At 37.3% G+C, this 22145-nt stretch overlaps 1 protein-coding gene across 1 annotated transcript in view; it reads left to right on the top strand.

The window, feature by feature from the left end:
* Positions 1–22145, top strand: part of EFL1 (elongation factor like GTPase 1) — a 1877823-nt gene that overhangs the window by 411946 nt on the left and 1443732 nt on the right. Inside the window, exon 13 of the mRNA XM_044077803.1 lies at positions 21926–22077. Within this exon, the coding sequence (XP_043933738.1) occupies positions 21926–22077 (152 nt within the window). The remainder of the gene's footprint in view (positions 1–21925; positions 22078–22145) is intronic.

Raw genomic sequence — 22145 nt, 5'->3', positions numbered from 1 at the left:
TCAGTCTCATCTAGTATTGAAACATCATTTCAGTCCTGGATTACAGAATGACATCACATACATTTGGTCATCTGACTTCTGGTTCCCATACTATCCCTTTTACTAGAGGCTGCCAGGATTTACCGCAGATGTGTTGCCTTACACACCTAGAGCTTTGCTAAGAGCTGTTGCAGCTTCTGGAAGTCATAAAACAGTTTTAAACTTCCATCTTCCAGATTAGCAATTAGTTCACCCCCAAGGACAATGCAGAAGGCTTCCTAATACAGACTTTTTGTCTCTGGCTGCATGGAGACCTGTGAGATGGTCTTTATGGCCTAAATTAAGTAATCTAATTTCAAAATATTTTTCAAAGTTAACTGGGCTGAGATTAACCTCTTCTCTTCCTGTATCCTCGGTTACAGTATATTAATTTCTACAGTTAAAATACAGTTTGACATACAGGCACATTTTTGTTTCTGTCCTGCAGGGCACACTGTTGGTACATTTTTAACACAAGCAGCTTTAAAAATACATTTTTCAACACAAGCATCTGTATGAATCAGTTTGATATACAAATGACATATAACTCCAGCTACCTGTGTTGGCGTATGTTACACATCCCCTGCCCTACTAATCTTAGCATAGCTGGCAATAGCTCAGATCATCACACAGTGCATCGTGATTATTTACATCTAGCTAAGGTGAGAGCCAAAAAGTATGATATGAAATATTTTTTTTTGCTCTGTTGTGTCAAAATAATTTTGTTTTTTGATACTTCCATTTTACAATAAGGCTACTTTAGGAAAATCTTCTACAAGTTTATTTTGAGGAGTGTTTACACTCTCCCAAATACCTTGGGTGATATGTATGCATTTTTTTTTTGACTAGGTCTGTTAACTGGTCATTGGACCATTTTCAGCCACAACCCGCTCAGGTAGGCAGTTATAAATTTTATATACAGCTGATGTTTCTTATGCTGTGAAGAATAGTAACATGTTTATTTACAAAGATGGGGATTATTTGACATGAGTACAGTCCAAGTACAGGAGCTACAAGTATTTGCAATTTAACAGGCACTGTACTGAGCGAGGACATTAACAACTAATGTCAGCAATTATCATATAGGGTAGAAATGCTTCAACATCAGATAAATTATTATAACACAGTATAACATTAGTTTTAATAGTTGTACAGGGATTGCAAGTACATATCATATATATATATATATATATATATATATATTTTTGGAGTTTTAATCAATTATAGTAAAAATGTACAGTACTGGGGACCTATACAAGTTACATGAGGCATATATACAAAGAGACCTTGGTCTATTTACACAGCAAATTCAGACGTTTTAACATGACATTCTTCTGTTTTAATGGTAAATGTACAATGGATATTGTACTACATATTTTCTCTGAATCGTGTGCGTGTGTGTATGTATATTTATAAATATATATGTGTAAACAAAAACAAGTTATTGTTCTGAAAGAAGGTCAAAAATGAGATTCAAGGATAAAGTGATAGTGAAGACTACTACATGTAAATTAGTTAGAAGAGGTGTGTGTCTTGTTTAAAGAAAAGTGGTGAGTTGAGAAATGCATTTGATTAAGCTGATTGCAAACTATATTTAAGCATTATTTTGTAAATCATATGTCTCTGCATAATGCTTCCATTAAGCTAAAATTATTCTGTGGCATATGTTACTCTTTGCTTAGATTTTGTATGATGCGTTATAAGGAATGTATTTCATATTGGCATTGTCGTCTTTGTCCAGCAGTTTTTTTCAGTGCATGTTGACATGTAAACAGGTTTCACAATAGAGGTGTAAAGCTGCACTGTTGTTGCAAATGATATGGTAGATTAATTTTAATGGTTCTGTAGCTGTGTTGCTATAAGATATCTTGGAAGAGATCATTTAAGCCGTTAGTCAGACAGTTAGTGAAGAGGATCAAGGCTATGAGCTCTTAATGAGCTGCTACTTATAGTTCAGGGATTGATTTGTTCCACCTGCCTGCTGTACGACTCTGAGTAAGTCACTTAGCCTGACAGTGCTCCCAGGCTGAGTCTAAAAAATGCACACGTGGATCAATGCGCTACTCTGGTTAACAAATACAAATAAAATTAATAAATAAATAAGGGACTATATTGGTCTTACCTCTGTGATGACTGCAATACTTATTCTTCCAAAATATAATGCTAATCCTCTTTTTTTTTTTTTTTTTTATTTCCTTTACAGGAATTGGTAGTACTATCTTAAATATGTGATGCCTTGTTTTAAACAGTGTTATTAACAGTGAGCTGGCTAATATTAAAGTAGATTAAAATGTTATCTCATCTGTATTTTTCTGGCTTTTTATTCTTCCCTGGTATTTGTATTCTGTAGTTACATATTTGCAAAATTTAGAAAAAGGAATATGTGTGTGTGTATGTAAAGATATATGAATATATTTATATGTTTCTCTATTTTGTTTATTCTTCCCTGGTGTTTGTATTCTGTAGTTACATATTTGCAAAATTTAGAAAAAGGAATGTGTGTGTATGTAAAGATATATGCATATATTTATATGTTTGTGACTGTATCTATATTTATGTGTGTGTGTGTGTGTGTGTGTGTGTGTGTGTGTGTGTGTGTGTGTGTGTGTGTGTGTGTGTGTGTGTGTGTGTGTGTGTGTGTGTGCGTGCGTGCGTGGAGCTATAGATATGTAAATGTACCTGATACATTTGATAGAACAGAACTTTTATAATCTTGAAATGAATTGATACTAAATTCAGTGAACAAAACATTTCATAAATGCAGATAAGCATGTATTGAAATGCAAACATATGCCAGCCATTATGACACTGAAAATTACTCTACAAATAAAAATACATCTGTTTAAAAATGCAGCTGTTATCTAAAGTGTCCTAAAGAGCAGTGTTATGTTCATTTATTGCTTCAGTTTTCTAACTTTTAATGTCAGTTTTATGAAGAAGCAGTTGTTTAATCCTTCTAATGGACATCCACTCAGACTGTTCCACCAGCTGTTTTCCTTCAGCTCAGGTTTGTTTTTCTAACCTCCCTCTCTGACAGAGTCAGTTTCCAGCATCTTCAATTTAAAACTGATCTCTAGTCTTTTTCTTTCTGTACGTCTTTTCAGAGCTTTACAAGTTACTTTAATACGTCTTAAGTACTTTTGCATTTTGAAACTTGTCTGAAAGGAATGTAAGCTTTTAAAATGGCAGTATTTTAATATAGTTATATGTTGGTAGTGGTTTAAAAAACATGTTTTACTTCCTTGCATATTTAATGTAGTTTGTTGTCCTGAGAGTAATCATGTTCTCTGTTTATACCAATTGTTTTAGCATATTTTCCATAATTTCTTTTTTCCTTAGTATTGAGTTATTATGCTCGTGTTGTGGGTAATATTTTTTTGTGTTATGCAGTGTGGAAGTTGAAGACGTTTATTCTGCACAGTCAGGAATCTTAATGTTGCAGTTGTGTGATGCAGCAGAATAAGGAACATATTTCCTGTCCAGATGTATAAATGTTTTAAAAAATATATTATTTCATAAGTAGAGAATATAATTTTTACCCATTATATTGTATCTTTGTTAAATTAAGAAATCTGGTTGATGTTGTCCTGATCTGTCCCATTTGGGTTCATTTTATGTTATTCTTGTTTGTTTTATCTTTGTTTTTTATTTCATTGCACTTTTATATCATATGGCTTTTTTAGAAGTCTTTAAGAATACTAATTAGTTTTTTTTTTTTTGGTATTCTGAGTCCTTATGAAGACTTCTATTGCCCTGTAACTTCACAGAGGTATAAGATATTTAATGTATTGCTTAAAGAATATACTTTAAGATTGCCTTGGATTGCCACTGATGACCTGAAAGTTGGGGAAAAATTAAAAAAATTATGCTGATTTTTTTTCCATAGATATTTTGGTAAAAAAAACTTTTTTATAAAAATGTGATAATTTAGAACCAATGAAAATCTGTGGAATTACTTAGTTCAAGTGCAAGTAACCACACAGCTGAGATGTTGAGAATTAAGCAGTCACATATTTTTAAGTTCACTTGTAACACTACAAACTTGGTATGGACAATAATGGTTGTAGAGCCATATAATATAAATTGTAATGATTTAATGACAATTGGGCTAAAAGTTGCATATCAAAATGCTGTAAAAATTGAGCTACTCTTTGTAGAGATTTGAGTGCTACTTCTTCAGTACTGAAACCTGAGCTAAGCTTGGTATTTTTGTTTGCTGTGGTTATACTGAGTATAAACATATTATGTGCGAATATCAATGGCTGATTACATCTGGCAATATTTATGATTTACGTTAGTCATGGTTTTGCTAACCACAGTAAAAAAATAGTTGCCCATTTAGCAGTCTGAACTCGGGGGTTGTCTTTATATATTGGGAGCACCTAAGTGCAAATTTGGTGTTCGAAAAGAAGAGTATTTAAGAACAATTGATAATTAAGTGGTCAGTAATGCACTCAGCAGGCAAATTAAAATTATGGGAAGGAGGACTGAAACAGTGTGCATTTTTGGTTATCAGAAATTTTTATATCTGACTTGGTCTCTCAATTATCTCATTTAATCTGTGGGAATAGGGCCTTACTAGGGAACCTCACACTTTAAATATGAAGCAGATTGAATAAGAGTCTGAGTACCTTTGCACTTTCATGCTGTGCTGATAACAGCTTTGTTTGATACTGAGTACATGGATGTGCCAATCACTCACTCATTTGCTTGAGAATAGGTATTGAGGAGAGTGTTAAAAGGGTTTAGATCATAGCAGTTACAGTTGCTGAGGGAAAGTGTGTACCTTTCTTTTTTTTTTTTTTGGGGGGGGGCACTTTGATATGTTTTGTGTTTTATCCAGAGCTTTTCTGTAAGGTGATTGTTTCAGCATTTTGTTTCCTTTACTGAACTGATGGATATAACTGTACCTCCATTTTATTTCCTCTGCTTGTATACCTTCTCCTTTGCTTTGACCTTTCTCTGTTTTCTGTTGTCCTTTCACATGAACATGTTGTATCTTATCCTTTTTGCTACTAACAATTTTTTTCTCATTCTCTCACGTACCATACTTGGCCTAATAGCTACAGTTTTCCATTTTTCTTTTTTAAACAAGCAGTATAGATAGCAGATATTCTCTGTCACTTTAAGTGCATGCTGTTTTTATTTATAGGGAGAGTACATCACTTTTGAAGTATTCTGTGTTCTGAAGTAACCAAGTTACCATCCACATATGTTCTAATACATTTACAGCATTTCTCAAAGTTGTCTATTAAACGATTCTGTCTTAACATGCCAATTATTTTGTCCTTTTCTGCTTTCCATGCATTGTGATGCTTTTTGAAAATATCCCAGAGTTCAGATTGTGTGATAATTTGTGTTGCACTGGTTTACAATACCACTTATTGATATCCAGGGATTGGTTCATCATAACATTGACATTGGGTAATGCACCAGTGCTCATGCGTTCCCATGCTTACTGTTACCATCCTTCCTCTTTGGTTTGCATACCAGATAAGTAATGCACCGAGGTGGAGCTGATTCACCTGCTTCAGCCAGGTAAGTCACTTCTGTTTGTTCATAATTTTCTATGTTCCAAATGCAGCTAGAATCACCTTTGTTCAGTTACAATGATTCTTTGCTTTTTTAAAGTAACAAAACTTAGACTGAAAGTAGCATTTTTTTTATTTTATTGAACAGGTAAGTGAACTGGATCATAATGACTGTTACCACTGAGTTGGTACAGCCTTGCCGCTGCACATTGACTGTTGCAGGGTACTGGGGATGTACCTTGAGATTTCTGATGGATCTCACAGTAGTCGTTCATTATCCCACAACAATGATGTGCCACATCAAGCCACATCAAGGCATTCAGCTTACACAACCCCAATGTTTAGACCACACTTCTTTGGTTTTGGTGTGGAACAGTACTTTCAAGCAATGTTAGCGCTCATCCTACACTAATCAGATTCATTACTATATTAAAGAAATGCTGAATAATGCAGGCACATTGTACTTCCTTTGATGGGATATCCTACCATTATCTTTCATCATTTTAGATAATGGAGCACTAGTAGTTCATAACTGCTCTTCACTGTTTCTACAGATGTTTGATTATCTGGCATGTTCATCGTTAGTGTGCATTCTAGAGATGCAAACCAATGTAGACCATCACAATCCTTCGATAAAACACTAATTTAATATGACAAGGCAAAATTCAACAAGCAGTTTTAACACAGATAAGCGCTTTCGGGCTCTGCCCTTCTTCAGATGAAATAAAAACAATCTTAGTCGCATTTAAATACATAATTCAAACAGTTTCCAACCAATCAAAATTTATACTGCACCCTCCTATCTTTGAGGGCGGGTTTCATAGGAACAAATTCATTTAGTCCTGGTGTCCTATGGGCTAAAAGCTCAATTATCCACTTTGCTTCTTCTCTCTCAGTGGCATCTACTAAGCTACCCTTTCTTATACTAAGAAATACATTTGCAATAGCTCTAAATCTAAACTGATGGTCATTATTTACTTCTGTATGTTTATAAAGTGCATTGTGCATATTTCTGGTTCTTATGCATGAAAGATGTTGCAAAATTCTAATTTTAAACATATTATTTGTTTTTCCCACTTAAAATGCTTTGCATTGCTGACACTCAGCTAAATAAATTATATTCTTTGTTCTACAATTGGCTTTTGCTTTAAAATAAAATAATTTCCCTGTTACTGGATGCTTAAAAACAATCTCTTTATTAATACAGTGACATGCCTTGCATAGCCCACATGGTTTTGTACCTACTTGACAAATGGAACTTTTCTTGTGGTTACTCTTTTCTTGTGTTAAAATGTCTTTCAGATTTTTATTTCTTCTAAATCCAAATTTGGGTTCTATCCCTACTGTTTCTTTTATTTTATCATCAGATAAAAGTATATGCCAATTTTTCTTAATGTCACATACACCATGTATATTACTACTATACGTGAATGTCATTCTATTAAATGCAAATTTATGGCCATGTTGCTCTTCTGATGAAATCGTCTTAAATGAAGATACAGATTTTCTATGTATATTACCCTGATTTAATTCACTTACTATTAATCTCTCATTGTAACCTCTATTTTTAAAAATATGTTCCATATTCATCAACTCTTCCTCAAAATCACTATCTTTAGTACAAAGCCTTGAGGCTCTACTTACCTGACCCCTTATTATATTCTTATATGTATGTCTGGGGTGCATACTATCATAAGTAAGTAAATTATTTTTCCAGCATTCTTTTCGAAACAAAAGTAACAAAGCCAGATCTTTCTTTTTTAATTCTGACATCCAGAAAATCTATAACTTCATCTGAGCATGTGAGAGAAAATTTGAAAAAAGTTGTGGTATGTTCCAAATATTCTATGAAAAGTACTAGTTCTCTCTTTTCCCCTTCCCATAAAATAAAACCATCGTCCACAAAATGTCTATAAAGAAATAGATGTTTTTTTCCATCTGTTTTGGCCCCGTAGCACAAAACATCTCTCCCAAAATGACAAAACCAAATTTGCATATGTATTAGCACAGGGGGGTGCCCATGGCTACCCCTTGTGTTTGTCTATATACATTGTCATTGCATATGGATACATTGTTAGATAAAACCAAATTCAAGCATTTTGTTATTGTAAATAATTTAAAACTGCTTGTTGAATTTTGCCTTGTCATATTAAATTAGTGTTTTATCGAAGGATTGTGGTGGTCTACATTGGTTTGTTTGTTAAAGATTTTTTGTACTCTGTGGACCTTCAGTCAGTTTTCTCAATTTGTTTTCTTTGCTTCTAGAGATGCAGTGTTATGTTTGATTGGACTTTGTTGTACTGCCTCTATCTGCGTTTGTGTTTTTATATTTTTGATTTACCCACTGATGACTAAAATCTGGTTTTCTTAAAGCTGTTAAGAGAAATGTTTTTGAATTACAAAAGTACTAAACAAAACTGTAAATCTTGCAAATCTAGCAAGAATGTCCGTTTTGGAAGAGTGCTGTTTATAACGCTAGAAGAACACTTTAGCATAGGTTGAGGTTGATTAAAGTCCAGCATTTCAAACTGGATGTTGATGCAGAGGCTGCACGTTCATCTCCATCCTAAGCAAACTGGTTCAGCTAGTGGCCTGAATATTAAAGGACTGATAGCAGTGGAGGTGGGTTTGAGTGCTTGGAAACTATATAAATCCCAGACAAGAGATTTGGGACAGTACTTTCGTATACCTGCAGCAGGATATGCTTGTGGAAGCCTGCTCATATGACCTTCATGAAGCCATTGTAAGTCATGTTTATCAGCTAATTACAGGGTAGACCATAACTGAAAAAAGCTAATTACAGGCTAGACCATAACTGAAAAAAGCCCGGTCACACAGTATGAAAGTAGTTAGGACCCATTGCACTGCTTATCACCATTAGTGAGGAGAGCACAAATAACTGTAATTAATAATAGGGAAGTTTTGGTGTACTTCAGTCAACAAGATGACAGTCTCAAAGTTTAATTTAATAATGAATTTGGCAGTTCCTAATATTTTATGAAACTTTAATTGTTTAATTATAATAAATATTGCAAAGCAAAAAGAAAAATCTGGATTTAGACTACAACATTTATTTTATTTTATTTTACACTTGTTTACTGGGAAAGTCTGACTGGACATGGCTGCCCGTTTTCAGTGGAGACCTGGGGAGAAAAGCTCCAAAACATTTGGTAAGATACAAAACACACGATGATTGCACAAACATAATGATTTAGATATACAGTTAGCAAATATTGCATCTTACAAAATATGATAAGAACCATAAGATGTAACAATTGTAGAGACATACAGATAGTATAGTAGAGGTAAAATAGAAATTGTAACAAAAAATACTAAACATGTTACCTATGTGGAGGCATTCGGATATTTACATTTGAATCAATCACATAAGAAGGCTCTTCTGCTTTCTCTAGGGGTGAAGTAGTAGTTTAGGACAGAAGGTGACAAGAAAGAGAAGAGTATGCAATTGAAAGTAAATATCTGAAGTGAAATTGTATATAGTTAATCTGTGGGAGTTTTAATGAAGATGTTATTTAGTGGATAAGGGAGAGACAGTGAAGAGGTCCGCCCGGTGCTAGGCAATTACATGTCCAAGAGTTGTTAAGGTAGGATTTAAACTGATTTTTGAAGGTGGTTTTGTTAGATTGCACCCTAATTTCAAGTGGTAGGGAGTTCCAAGTCTTGGCAATGGTACTAGAATAAAGGGAGCCACCAGAGTTGTGATGGCTTTTGGAAATTGCTGTTAGAGCCTTGTTAGTGGATCTTAGTTCTCAGTAATTGGAGTAGTGGGTGATCAGGTCCTGTAAGGCTGGAGTTTTTTGGGATGGTGCAGTGTTTGGTGAGCTAGAACAATTTGGTTTAAGACTTAGGTGTTTGGAAGTTCCAGCCAGGAAAGTTGTTTTAGGGTTTGACAGTGATGTGTTTGATAGAGGAGAACTTTGTGGCAAATTTTGGTATTTTGTTGTAGCATGCAGATAGCTTGTTTAAATTGCTCTTATTTAGATAACTAGGACAGGAGAGACGTACAGTAAAGTTGAGAGAAGATGGGCTCGAGCTAAAATGGCTTTACTGTTATTAGTTAGGAGGTTTTTATATCTGTAGAGTACCTATTTTTGTGGACTTTGCTTATCATTAGAGCTATATGTTTATCAAATTTCATATTGTGGTCAATGATGTCCCCTAGTAATTTAGTTTGTGCAAATGGAAAAATAGGGGTAATGTCTGATGTGAAAATAATGAATGGGTACTGTTGCTTTACTTATGCTCTTTCATCCCTCTGGAGTCTTTTTAGGATTTAGTATTTGCTGGAAGTTTGATAGCCAGGTTTCAATGGATGTAAAGGCTTCTTGGGTCTTAATTTGTAGCTGTTGGAGAGTGAGGACAGAACAGATTAGGGTAGAGTCGTCAGCATATTCAATCAGGTTAGCTAGAGGGGTGACTTTGTACAGGTGATTTGTGAATATAGTGAAAAGTAGGGGTCCATGAATTGATCCTTGGGGTATTCCTAGTTTCACAGGAAGAAGTGGGGAAAGGGAGTCTTTCCACTGAACATCTTGTTGGCGTTGAGAGGAGGTAGTCTTGAAATCATAATAGTATGGGGGTAGTTAGTTTTACTTCTGAGAGTACTGTTAACAGTTTATTATGGGAGACTATATCAAACGCTTTTGATAGGTCAAGGAATACTGCAGAAACTAATTGGCCATTGCTGCATTGCTGATTTACTGGATTACTAAATTTGATGAGTGCAGTGGTAGTACTGTGGTTGGGGCGAGATCGTGTTGAGTTTCAGCAAGAAGATTCTTGGATAGAAGATGTTTTAGGATCTGGGTGGAGATACATTTCTCAAGAATTTTTACCGGTGGGGATATTGATAATTAGGTCGGTTGAATTGCTGCATTTGTGTATTGGTATAATGTGGGAGATTTTCTAGAGAAGTGGTATTTTTCGGAGATTGATCTGTTAATAATTATTGAGATTGGGTAGGATATGGTTTTGGCAGCTATTTGAAATAATTTGGCAGATAGTTTGTTTACTGTGAGGTTGGTGAGTTTAAGTTTGGTTAGATGATTATAGATGGTGACAGTTGACACTGGTTGAATGGTGAAGGAGTTAAGTTTATTTGATGGGTTATATAGTATTGTTGAGGAGGTTGGGTCTGTTGACAGTTTTAGTATGGAGTTGGTAAATAACTCATTAAATTGGGTTGCTTTGTTTACAGTGCTTTGTTTTTTTACTATGTTTTTCAGTTCTACAAATGTTTTCCTGTTAGGAATAGTTTTGTTTTTGTGCCAGGTGTCCCATGCTTTGTCTCTTTTTCTCATAAGTTGTCTGGCGTTCTCGGTAAGTCACAGGGGCATAGATAATTTTAGTGTGGATTTGTCTTGGGGGGGGGGGGCAAGTTGGTTGAGAATGCTTAAGAAGATAGAGTTGAAGTATTCAACTACTTAGTCTAGAGGAAGTGTTAAAAGGGGAGACCAGTTAGAGTGATTTAGGGATGGTTGGTAGGATGTTGCAGTGGCAGTTAGGTAAGAAGTCACATGACCTAAATTTTCTGTGTTCATCATATTGATCATTGCTGCAGTAGCCTTAGGTATATAGGTCATATTCTGCCAAGGATATAGCAAGCAGCCATCTTCCAAAGCTTCAGGGCACCTTCTGTGTGCCCAAACTGTCAGGTAATTTGAACTAAGCTAAAAGACAAGTTTGGGCACCAAGCCCTTCACAACTTTACTGCCACTGAAAAGTACGCTGCTCTGAAGCATTTGAGATCAACAGTCTGCTTGTGCCATTCCTTTGCTAGGCAGGAAAGTTACCTTTTGGGAAAACCCTTTCATTTTCAAATAATTGTTTGTGTTTTATCACTTTCCTCTTCAGGAAAGTTATTTTAAAACTTGGAGTTTTGCATTTTAATGACCATCAAGAGACTATATTGTACTCGTAAACAGGAGCACTCTTTTTTCCCTTCAGTTTAAAAGTTGTTTAAAGTAACTAAAAGCCATTTTTTTCTGTGAAGGAATTGTGTTTATTTTACTTTTTTGAGGGGCTGGCAAAGTGTTTTAAAGTGCTTTTGATTATTTTTTCTCTGAAAAAGTGACTTTTAAAGGCTTTTAATTTTTACCGGCTTTTGCTGTTTGTCTTCCATGAGAAAGAGGAAGAATGTTTGGCATGATTATGAAACAAACTACCAGTCCCACGGTTGGGTCTTCTTCAAAAAAAAATTAAATAAACAGTCTTTGCCAACACAGGAGGCTAGAATTTGCCTCAGCCACAGGTTGCTGACTCTGCTGTGGTCATTTGCACCTCAGACCACTTATCCTTTACCCTAGATCCTTGTGGTGTAGCACCTACAGCCACTATGGACTGGGGGTTAGCCACTTCATCTGTGCCTCTTGGGATCCTCTCCGTGGACAGGGGAGAGCCACTGTTATCATTCCTGGGAGAGGGGACAGGTAGACTCCCTGTTGTGTCAGAATGCTGTGTCCCTTCCTGGGGAAGCTGCTGTTGCCAGTAGTTTACTGGGTCTGGCTCAAGGTCTAATTCAGGCTATTGATACTTATTATAAAGTAGTCTCTGGTAAGAAAAAAAGGGATACTTTTCTTAGACAGTCAAGATTCTGAATCCGAACAGAAAGATGAAGAGACAGATGCAGTGTTTTCTCCTCAGATTTCTGATTCAGACTCCGAAGAGAGCCCAGTTTCTGATTCTCCCTGTGGGTTTTTTTCTTTCTCTGACACTGTTGCTAGAATGTGCCTGTGTTTTCATTGAGAGAACTCTGAGGTTTCTTAGTCCCTCAGAAATACTATGAGTTGTTACAGAAGAAATTTCCAGAACCTTCACCCATTCCTCCAGTTCTGTCTACTTTAGGGGACGTATGTATCACTGCCTGCAGTTTTGCTGATAGTCAGCTAGCTGTCCTTAGAAAGGCACGTAGGATGTATAAAGTTCCTCAGTTTTTTTAAAATGTATACACCGTTTTGAAACCTGACCCAGCAGCTAATAGAGTTAGTTGACCTACTTCAGCTAAATTCTAGTCATACACTTTCTAATATGGATGGGAAAAATGCATACTCCTGCTACTTTGATTTTTCAGACTTTTTAATTATCAGGCTCATGTGTTAAGGTTTACTCTGTCTAATTATGAACATACATCTCTGCTGGACCGGGAAGATTGTTTGAGTTTTGCTAAGGGCTTATTGTTTATACAGTTGTTCTTATGACACTGCTGACAGTGTTTATACAGCTGCTATGACACTGCTAAAATTGTTTATACAGCTGTTCTTATGACACTGCTGATAACGTTTATACAGCTGTTCTTATGTCACTGCTGATAATGTTTATACAGCTGTTCTTATGACACTGCTGACAGTGTTTATACAGCTGGTTTTATGACACTGCTGGTAATGTTTATACAGCTGTTCTTATGACACTGCTGACCGTGTTTATACAGCTGCTGTTAGACACTGCTAATATTGTTTATACAGCTGTTCTTATGACACTGCTGATACTGTTTATACAGCAGCTGCCACTGGCTCAGTCATGGGAAGGTTTGCCTGGCTATGTTCCCAGAACTGACCAAAGGATGTCAAAACTGAGCTTGTGAATGTTTCCCTGAATAAAGCCCTTCCTCTGCTGAGGTCCTTAAGGGAATGGTTAGATCAGCGGGTCACTCAGATTTTTCATTTCTTTGCCATCCAGATTTCCTTTACAGGAAACCGAATAAACAGTCTCAGCAAGGTACATGCAAACAAAAATTCAGGAAACGATGTAGATGTTTAAAAAGTGGGGGGGCTTCCCAAAACCAAGGATAATCTTAAAAAAAAGCAGACTGACTGTGTATGTCCCCATCCTAAAGTCTTTGTTGTCATTTCCTTCTGTGGCACTAGATAACTTCTGACACTTGGGTTCTGAGAATCATTCAAAAGGCTATGACTAACAGTGGAAGTGCTTTCCTCCACATCCATTCAGTCAAACCTCGCTATTTCCTCTTATTCTAGATCAAATGCTGTTTGATGGGGTCCTAGCACCTGTTCCCTCAGGTCAAACAGGGAAAGGATTTTATTCATTTTTCTTGTGCCAAAAAGAAGGAACAAGGAAGACCAGTCATAGAGCATTCTTTTCTAAACCTTCACATCAAAATCCAAAAATTCAAAATGCTCTCTCTCTACAGCCTCTGTTACCTCTCATTCAGTCTTTGTTTTAGTTAACTCTGGATTTAAAAGATGCTTATTGTCACTTTCCATTTCTCAGATATTTCAGATGTTTTTTTTTTTAAGATTTTCTGGGTCTAATTTACATTTTCAGTTCTCTGTCTTACCTGTGGTTTGTCCATGGCTTCAGTGTTATTTACAAAGTGTTTGGCTTCAGTAATAGCTCATTGCAGGTTGCAGGGCATTCACATTTTCTTGTTTAGACAACTGCCGTATTTTTTAGTTTCTTTTACAACTAGTCAAGAATCTCTGTCTTGAATAAGATACCATTTTCTCAGTCTGAGATTTTAAGTGACTATAGCGAAGGCTTCTTTTATTCTGTCTCAAAGGGTTCCCGGGATGTGTTCTGTATGCATCCCTCATGATGGCTTTTCTTTGTTAGGACAAAGAGTTTTACAGGGGAAAGTTTATGATATGCTCCAACCAGTCCAGTCTCTGATATCTACCAAGAAATACGTCAGAATTCTGGGTTTTATGGCCTGTACGACTCTCTTGATTCCTTTGGCCAGACTTCATAGGAGGAAGATTCAATGGTTCCTCAAATCAGATTGTACACAACACCAGTATCCCACATCATTTCAGATTCCAGTGCTGGAATTTAAGAAGGAAGCTACTGTGATATGTGGATTGGCTATCTCTCAACCCAGGTCTCCCCTTTTTCCTTACAGCTCCTACTCAAGTCTGTAGCCACAGATTTTGACTCTGCTTTGGAAACTGTGTCCAATGGGGCTAAAAGTTCAGGGTCTGTGGAACAAGCTGGCCATATAAATGAGGAAATGTGAAAGTAGTTAGGTATCTAATAGATGCTGTCAAATCTCTAACTAATTTTTGGGTTATATCCACTCTAGTAATAATCACAGATACCACAATGATGAGGTACATAAATAGGGGGCCAGATTCTTCCACGTTTGCTGACTAGCTGTGGTAGCGTGGGGTTTAGCAGCATTTGTTGGGAGGGTGGCCTAATGGTTAAGGTGTTTGCCTTACAAACACAAGGTGCAGGGTTTGAGACTCACAAGGTATAATTGGCTAGGCTTAAAATGGCTCGCAAGGGCAGTTAGCTTAATACTAATCTATGAATCTATGAACCTATTGTACAATCTAGCCTTACAGGTTACTTAAATTCTGTTACAGCAAAATAATTTTGCAGACACGCTGAGCAGAACCATGTCAGACCCCCCACAAATGGAAATAGAACCCGTTAGTTTTCCAGAAATTGATCCAGCAGTGGAACTCCTCAACTTGATCTGGTTACATCCATTCACAACAAACCGAAAGATCCTGATCCAAGACTTGTACAATGGCATGGAAGGTAAATGATTTTTCATTCCCATGAATGGGAATGTTCTTGTATGCTTCTTGTCTGATAACCAGGGTTCTTCTAAAATTCAGAAGGACTCTTCCAGGATAATGGTGGGGACTCCCCCCTTTTTGGCCCAAGCCATAGTGGTTCTTTCTTCTTTTGAAAATTGTTAAGGACAGCTGCTACAAGCTTTCTCACAGAATGGACTGATTCACACAAAACGGGTTATTTGATAATCTCCAGTAGTCAACATCTTCAGTGGACTGTCTCAATGATAAATCTTAGAACCTTTTTACTGAGGATGTGTAGCAGGTATTAAAGGAGGCTAAGAAACCTGCTATTAGAAAATCTTGTATGTGTAAGTTGAGTAGTTGGTACCATTATAATAACGAACTGGTTCCCCACTTAAGCACCATGTTCAATAATAGCCTCGCATCAGGCTTTGTGCCCACTGAATGGCGCACAGCAACAGTTATCCCACTCCACAAAGGGGGAGCCACCACTGATCCCGGGAACTAGCGACCTATTAGCCTGACGAGCCTGGTCTGCAAGGCCATGGAATGTATCATCATGGAACTCATAAACAAAGACATTGGTAACCTCCAAACTCTGGATCCCACCCTGTTCGGGTTTGTGAAAGGCAGATCATGCCTCCTAAACCTGATCAACTTCTTTGAGGCAGTCACCAAAGCCGTGGATGAGGGTAAGGTGGTTCACACAGCCTATCTTGACCTCGCCAAGGCTTTCAACACCATCCCCCATTCTGGAATTATAGCTAAACTAGGTATAAATCCCTACGTCACAAGATGGGTTGCCAACTGGCTCACTGACTGAGCCCACACTGTAAAAGTTGCAGACGCCAAATCTGATCTCAAGGCAGTGACAAGTGGAGTGCCACAGGGTTCCGTCCTGGGAGCTCTCCTGTTTGGTATCTACTTCTCTGAAGTACAGGCTAACACAGAAGGTCTCTGGCTGATGAAGTTGCCAGATGACTGCAAACTAGGAGCCATAGTCAAGTCCCCAAATGATGTGGACATCCTACAGAAGGGCCTCACTGAGACAGATGCCTGGTGTCAGAGCCATGGCCTCAAGCTCATTGCCAAAATGTGCATTGTCATCCCCTTTGGTAAAACCTCTGTACCCATGCACTACATAGGCAGCAATCTACTTACCACCGAATGCGTGATAAGAGACCTTGGGACCCAGGTGGGCAGTAGTCTCTACTTTGATAGTCACATCGCCACAGTAGTCAGGAAGTCCTTCTACGTGGCACACCTCATCATAAAAGGGTTCTCATCCAGGAAAAAAGAGGTCATTGTTCCCCTCTACTCGTCACTCATTAGACCCATTATAGAGTACAACTCCCATTTTGGAATGTATCTCACAAGACATCTGCAGCAGCTGGAAAGGCCACAGAAGTACCTCACAAAGAGGATTACTGGCCTCAAACAAATGCCCTACACTGATCGCCTCAAAAAACTCCAGCTTTATTCCGTAGCATATCGCCTACTCCGAGGTGATCTCTGCCTAACATATAAAGCTATGTCAGACCCAGAGCTGTTGGACATGCTACACCTAAAGACATCCCAATCCCTCCAAGCTACACACTCTAGGGACCTAAACCTTGTCACCACGATAAACAGGACACGCTGGAGGTATAGATTCCTGTCCGAGAGACTTCCTATACTCTGGAACAAGCTACCCATCTATGTCAAGCAAAGTTCTTCATTAGCACTCTTCAAGAAAAATCTTGATGAGTGGATGGGAAATGGGACATACACCCCGGGGTTCACTTCTTTGTCTCTGCTGGACAGTGGCACAGGAAAATAACTTTCTTGGGTGGCGTAAGCTATGGTACCTTGCTGTCTAGGCTTACATAGGCCCTTGGGCCGATAGCCTAGTACCTACCTATGAACAGGACCCATTTAAATCCCTGATGCCTTTGGTTCTTATTTATGTGGTTATCCACTATCCCTTTCTTACTCCTCTGTTAAGATTCATCTTTTAGCCATAACTGTTGGTCTGCCTTTAGACCACCCCCACCACCTGTGCTCAAGTCAAGCAGCTTTTGAAAGTCCTGTACATATCTTTACACCTGGAAAATAGATAGCTCCTGCTTGGGATCACAACTTTGTTCTTTAAACACTAGCACTTCTTCAATTTGAACCAGCTGACCAAGTTGATTTGAGGATCTTGACATGGAAAACTGAGTTTACTCATTGGTATGACTTCTGCAAGAAGAGTATGTGCATTACAAGCTCTTATGGTGAGTTACCCCTACCTCTTTTTCCAAAAGGACAGGGTCCTTTGAGAACAATTCCTTCCTTTATGCCTAAAGTGGTTTCGGAGTTTACCTTGAACCAATCTATTAATCTCCCTGTATTCTTTCCAGAACTTAAAAATAAGTGAGAGGGACTCCATTCTGCATACGCTGGATGTCTGCAGGCAGCCAAGATATTCCTGGAGAGAACTAAATCCTTCTGAAAAGCCAGTCAGTCATTTGTCTCTTATGGAGGTAAGAAAGAGACAGCCAGTATGAAAGCAGATGATGTCTAGATTGCTGCAGTCTCATATTTTCTTTTTGCTATTTTTACCCTCATTCTACTTAGCCTAAAGTCAAACAGATTGTGAAAAGGGTTTTCACATACCTATCCAGATAGCAGAAAGGTGGCTTCTTTTTGGGAACTTAATGTTGAACTGGAGAAATATAGCTTTTCCATTTAAATCTAATCCTGAAACTGATTTAATAAAAAAAAAAAAATCAATAATTGTTCAATGGGTCTTTGTAACGCAGTTCTGTCACCACTATGACTTAAGTGGGTTTATATTAGAACGACGAAAATGCATTTTGTCGAATGCGTTTTTGTCGACACATGTAGGGCGAACAGGCAAAACAGTGAAGCGGCTGTTCAGTGAATTCTTTCCCTGGGAAAGAAGTAGCTTGACTGTTTCGTAGCTTTGTCTGTTGTGGAGTGTAGTGTGGTCCCTTGTCCGGTATAGCTCCTGAGCATGATTGTGCAACAGTTACTGACCTTAGGGTTAGGGTGTGGGTTAAGGTAAGTGCATATGTATGAAAGTGTTTACTGTTTTTTATTTTGCATTAGATGTATGGCTGAGTTACTTGTGTGTGTGTGTTTTTAGCTGTTTACTTTTGTTTTTTTGGGGGGTAGGATTAGGGTTAAGGTAAGTGTGTTTGTGTTTGGAACTGTTTATGTAAATGAGAGTTACTGACCTTAGGGTTACGGTGCGGGTTAAGGTAAGTGCATATGTTTTAAAATGTTTTCTGTTTTTTTTTTTTGTTAGATGTATGGTTGGGTTACGTGCATATGTGTATTTAGTTGTTTACTAGTTTTTGGGGGAGTATAATTAGGGTTAGGGTATGTGTGTATGTGTTTGGAAGTGTTTGTTTTTTTTTTGTGTGTGGGGGGGGTTGGAACAACGATTTCTTTCCCTAGGAAAGAAATCGCTGTTCTGTGTTTTCGACATTTTCAGCATTCGCTGAATGTGTTCATGTAACACTGTTCGTTGTTTTCAGCGTACGGTGTTATAATATGAACCCACTTAAGTTACAAATCTGGGGGTCCAGTTAGGCTGAAAACTTGGGAATTTTACTTTTTTACAGTGGGAAGCTGGGAAAGAATGAATTTACTGTAAAACAGGAGGGAACAACAGGGACAGCAATACTTAATGAAACAGTGGGGGCCTGTAGGTTCTAACACTGTAACAAACAAATAATGTACAGTAGTCTCTGTAAATGCAGCTTTAAACAGACAAATAGTAAACAGAGAAACTAATCTTTCCAACAGAATTTTAGTATAAACAGTTGAATGACCAGATCCTCCAGTAAAATCACAGCGCTGCCACTATTGCAACTGTAATTACAAGATTATGACATAGACCATGTAGAGAATTACAAGCAAATGTAACTGTGACAAAAAAGCAGTAAACTTGTGTATACATTCTTTAGATGAGACATAGATCTTTTCAGTGATGCATCACTTGCCTTTGGTGCAGAATGTTGTGGGTTGTGTTCCACAGTGAGTAAATGGATTGCTGACACTGCAGTGCAGGGTAAGGGGGGTAATATTAACCCGAGATCTCATCTGTTTAAGTTGGTGGTAGCTCATATGGATATAAAATATCTCACAGCACCCATCAGAAAGAGTAGAGGAAGTTCCCTGATGCCCTGGCCAATTTTCCCCTAGTAGTAGTATAAATAGCATTAAGGACCCCTACTGAAAAGAGACCACTAGCCTACTAGAACTGCTTGTTGACATTGCGGATTTTCATGTTTCCATTTGATATGTAAAATATCCTTTGCTAGGACGTTTTATGAAATTAAAGACAGAACAAAGCTTCCTTTCATGCGTATAGTTGCACCTACAATATGAGACTTGAACTATAAAATGCCAGGCTTTTGCTTGACTTTATTATTTCCACAGTGCATATTCATAGAGCTCTGCTTATCATATCCATTATTTTTTGTAATGTGTTCATACTTTCCAGTTTCTCCCGTTTTATTTGGCTTGCACTTTATCTTAAACATAGTGATTTCCTTAGTAAATTATTTTACCTTGCTGCTAATCATTTCAGTTGGTGTACTCACATCCATAGGTTTGTTTAAAAGCATGCCTCTTGTGTCATAATTTCTTATAAACAAAGTATTTTTGTACCATTTTATTAGTGCATTGTGCTGTTTACCAAAACTCTACTACATATGGTGAATAAATAGCAAATTATTTCCAAGCTCACATTAATTCATAAACTTGTCTTTTATGGTAGCTGTTTTATCTTTTCTTCTCTTCAGAAAAAGTGAGAGTTAAATGTCTTCAAGTCTTTCCTCTCGAGTATGCAGTAATGTAACATGTTACATCTTTTCTAGCTAATTCACTTGCAGTGATGAGTAAATCAAATCTCTGGATCAAAAGTTTATATTTTTTATACTTAATTTCCTTGGAGTGAAGAGATTCATAGTGATTGCGGATGAGTCATTTTCCCAATGAGAATTGTTCTACACTTCCCAAAAAAACCTCTGAAAGCAGATAACATTTATTAAATACATTTATTCATTTCAGCAGAGAGATTTCTCCACTTTGCCATCACTTGATGTCTCTGTGTAAGTAAGGAAGGTGAATAAACAACACAGACGCTGTAGATGTAATTAACTTTCATGAAGCTTTTGATCAGTCTGAACACTCAAGTAGAATGAGTATCACATGACATCCAGTGCACATAAACATCAGTTCTGTAGCATTTATTGATGTGTCACATATGAGGGGGTGCCACTCGTCTATTTTGGTTGCTTTTTAAACTCCTATTGCTTGGTAGCAATCTAGAGTCATGGTGGCAGTCTTACTATTTCTGCTGTACTTTAGGTTTTCCCAGCTTCATAAATTATGGGCATGACCTATTGATTAAGATTAAAGATTTCCCATTTCCAGTGCTTCCCTGTCTTTCTCCTTATCTCATCTACTTGTTGCAGCACGTACTTTAATATCCCCGTTTAAAATCTGAAACCAAATAAATTAACAAAATGGAAAAAAAAAATAAACAGTTTAGAAAAAGAGCTTAAAGTTTCTAAAATGAATTGAATATACACAAGCCCATGTGCACACATACTTAACACAGACATGTTTGAAGTTGAGCTAAAGGAAAAAAAAAGAGATTGCAAGATATTGCCAAGTTCAGGCATCATCTCTCAATCATGTACTGAAGACCAGGAAACATACAGATCTTAGTTTGCTTGCTTTTATTTACAAATTCAGGTTCCTATGGCTGCTGTCGTGGACACTTCCCTCATGTGGGAGGGTTGCGGCACAGCCTGTGACCTTACACTTTCATATAGACAAACTTAAAATAGTATTCCACTGAGTTTGTCCTTGACAATTAGGACAACTTCCTTTTTATTCACTGTGTGAAGAACAGAGTAATGCAGTAGGTAGTTCTGCCTTCAACCAGATGAATTCAAGGCTACCAAACCCATCCTATCAAATCATTAAACTTCATGAAATACCCTAACTGAAGCAACTAAAACCAGTAACTTGAACTTGGTTCTAGTTGGCAGTGGAAGCTGACTACTGTTCTCACACCTTTTAAACATCACTACTGTGAGTTATGTCGTCCTCTGGAAGCGGCATATACTGGTATGCACTCTTCCCTGTGTTTTTAAAACTGATGCTGTGATATAGAAACTGCAGTGGTTGAGCAGTGTGGATGGAAACAGTGAGGGACAGAGGAAACTACATCAAGAGCTGTGCAGATGTCAATGGTTTAGGATCTTCCACTGGAAGAGAATTCTAGGATTCCCACATTCTCTTTCACTGTGTAGTCCTAGAGTTATGATATTCACGTTGTGAGAAGGATGTACGGGGCAGATAGCATTAGTGGCATTCAGTTTGCTATTATTATGCATGTTGGCATCAGCATCTTAGTTTTCTGTAACTTAATTTCCATGAAGTTAACTGTCTTTGACCACTCAGACACATGGCATACAGCCTACAGACAGGCCAGTTTGTCAGTATTGTCTGTGTGTTGTTGGTAAGTGAAATTTGCCAACATTGGTGCTAAGTGAACATGTTGTATCAGGTGTGTAGAATTGTTGTGCTGCTACTTTGAATGCAGAACTGAATTTTTCTGGATTTCTTGACATAACTTCAAAAACAGTACAAAAATGTCCTTTTTTACTTTGAAAAAATGTCACAGAATTATAGTTTACGTTATTTTATTGTCTAGTGTAGTTTTTCACGAATAAAAATAACATTTTATTGCGCTTCCACATCTGAAGCAAAATGTGTTGCCGAAGGTTGTGGTCATTAAAACAGTTAACATTTAGTTTTTTTGACTAAGATTTTTTTTTTTCCATTTAGGCCTTTAACTTTAGAAGAGATTACTCAAAGAAGGGATTTGGCTCGAAAACGACATGCAGAGAAGCTTCTGGCATATCAGGGGCAGCAGTCTTCAGAGCAAACCCTTATGGAAGACGGACCTAAAACAGATTCAGATGGTGAAAGCATAATGGGTATGTCTTTCCTTAATTTGTATAGAAGTACAGCCTATGAATATGGATGTTGTAGTTCTTCCAGTGCT

The sequence above is a fragment of the Protopterus annectens genome, chromosome 7.part0 (assembly GCF_019279795.1).
Source record: "Protopterus annectens isolate FY-2018-M chromosome 7.part0, PAN1.0, whole genome shotgun sequence".
Taxonomy (NCBI): Eukaryota; Metazoa; Chordata; order Ceratodontiformes; family Protopteridae; genus Protopterus; species Protopterus annectens.
This window is presented reverse-complemented; position numbering and strand designations above follow the sequence as displayed.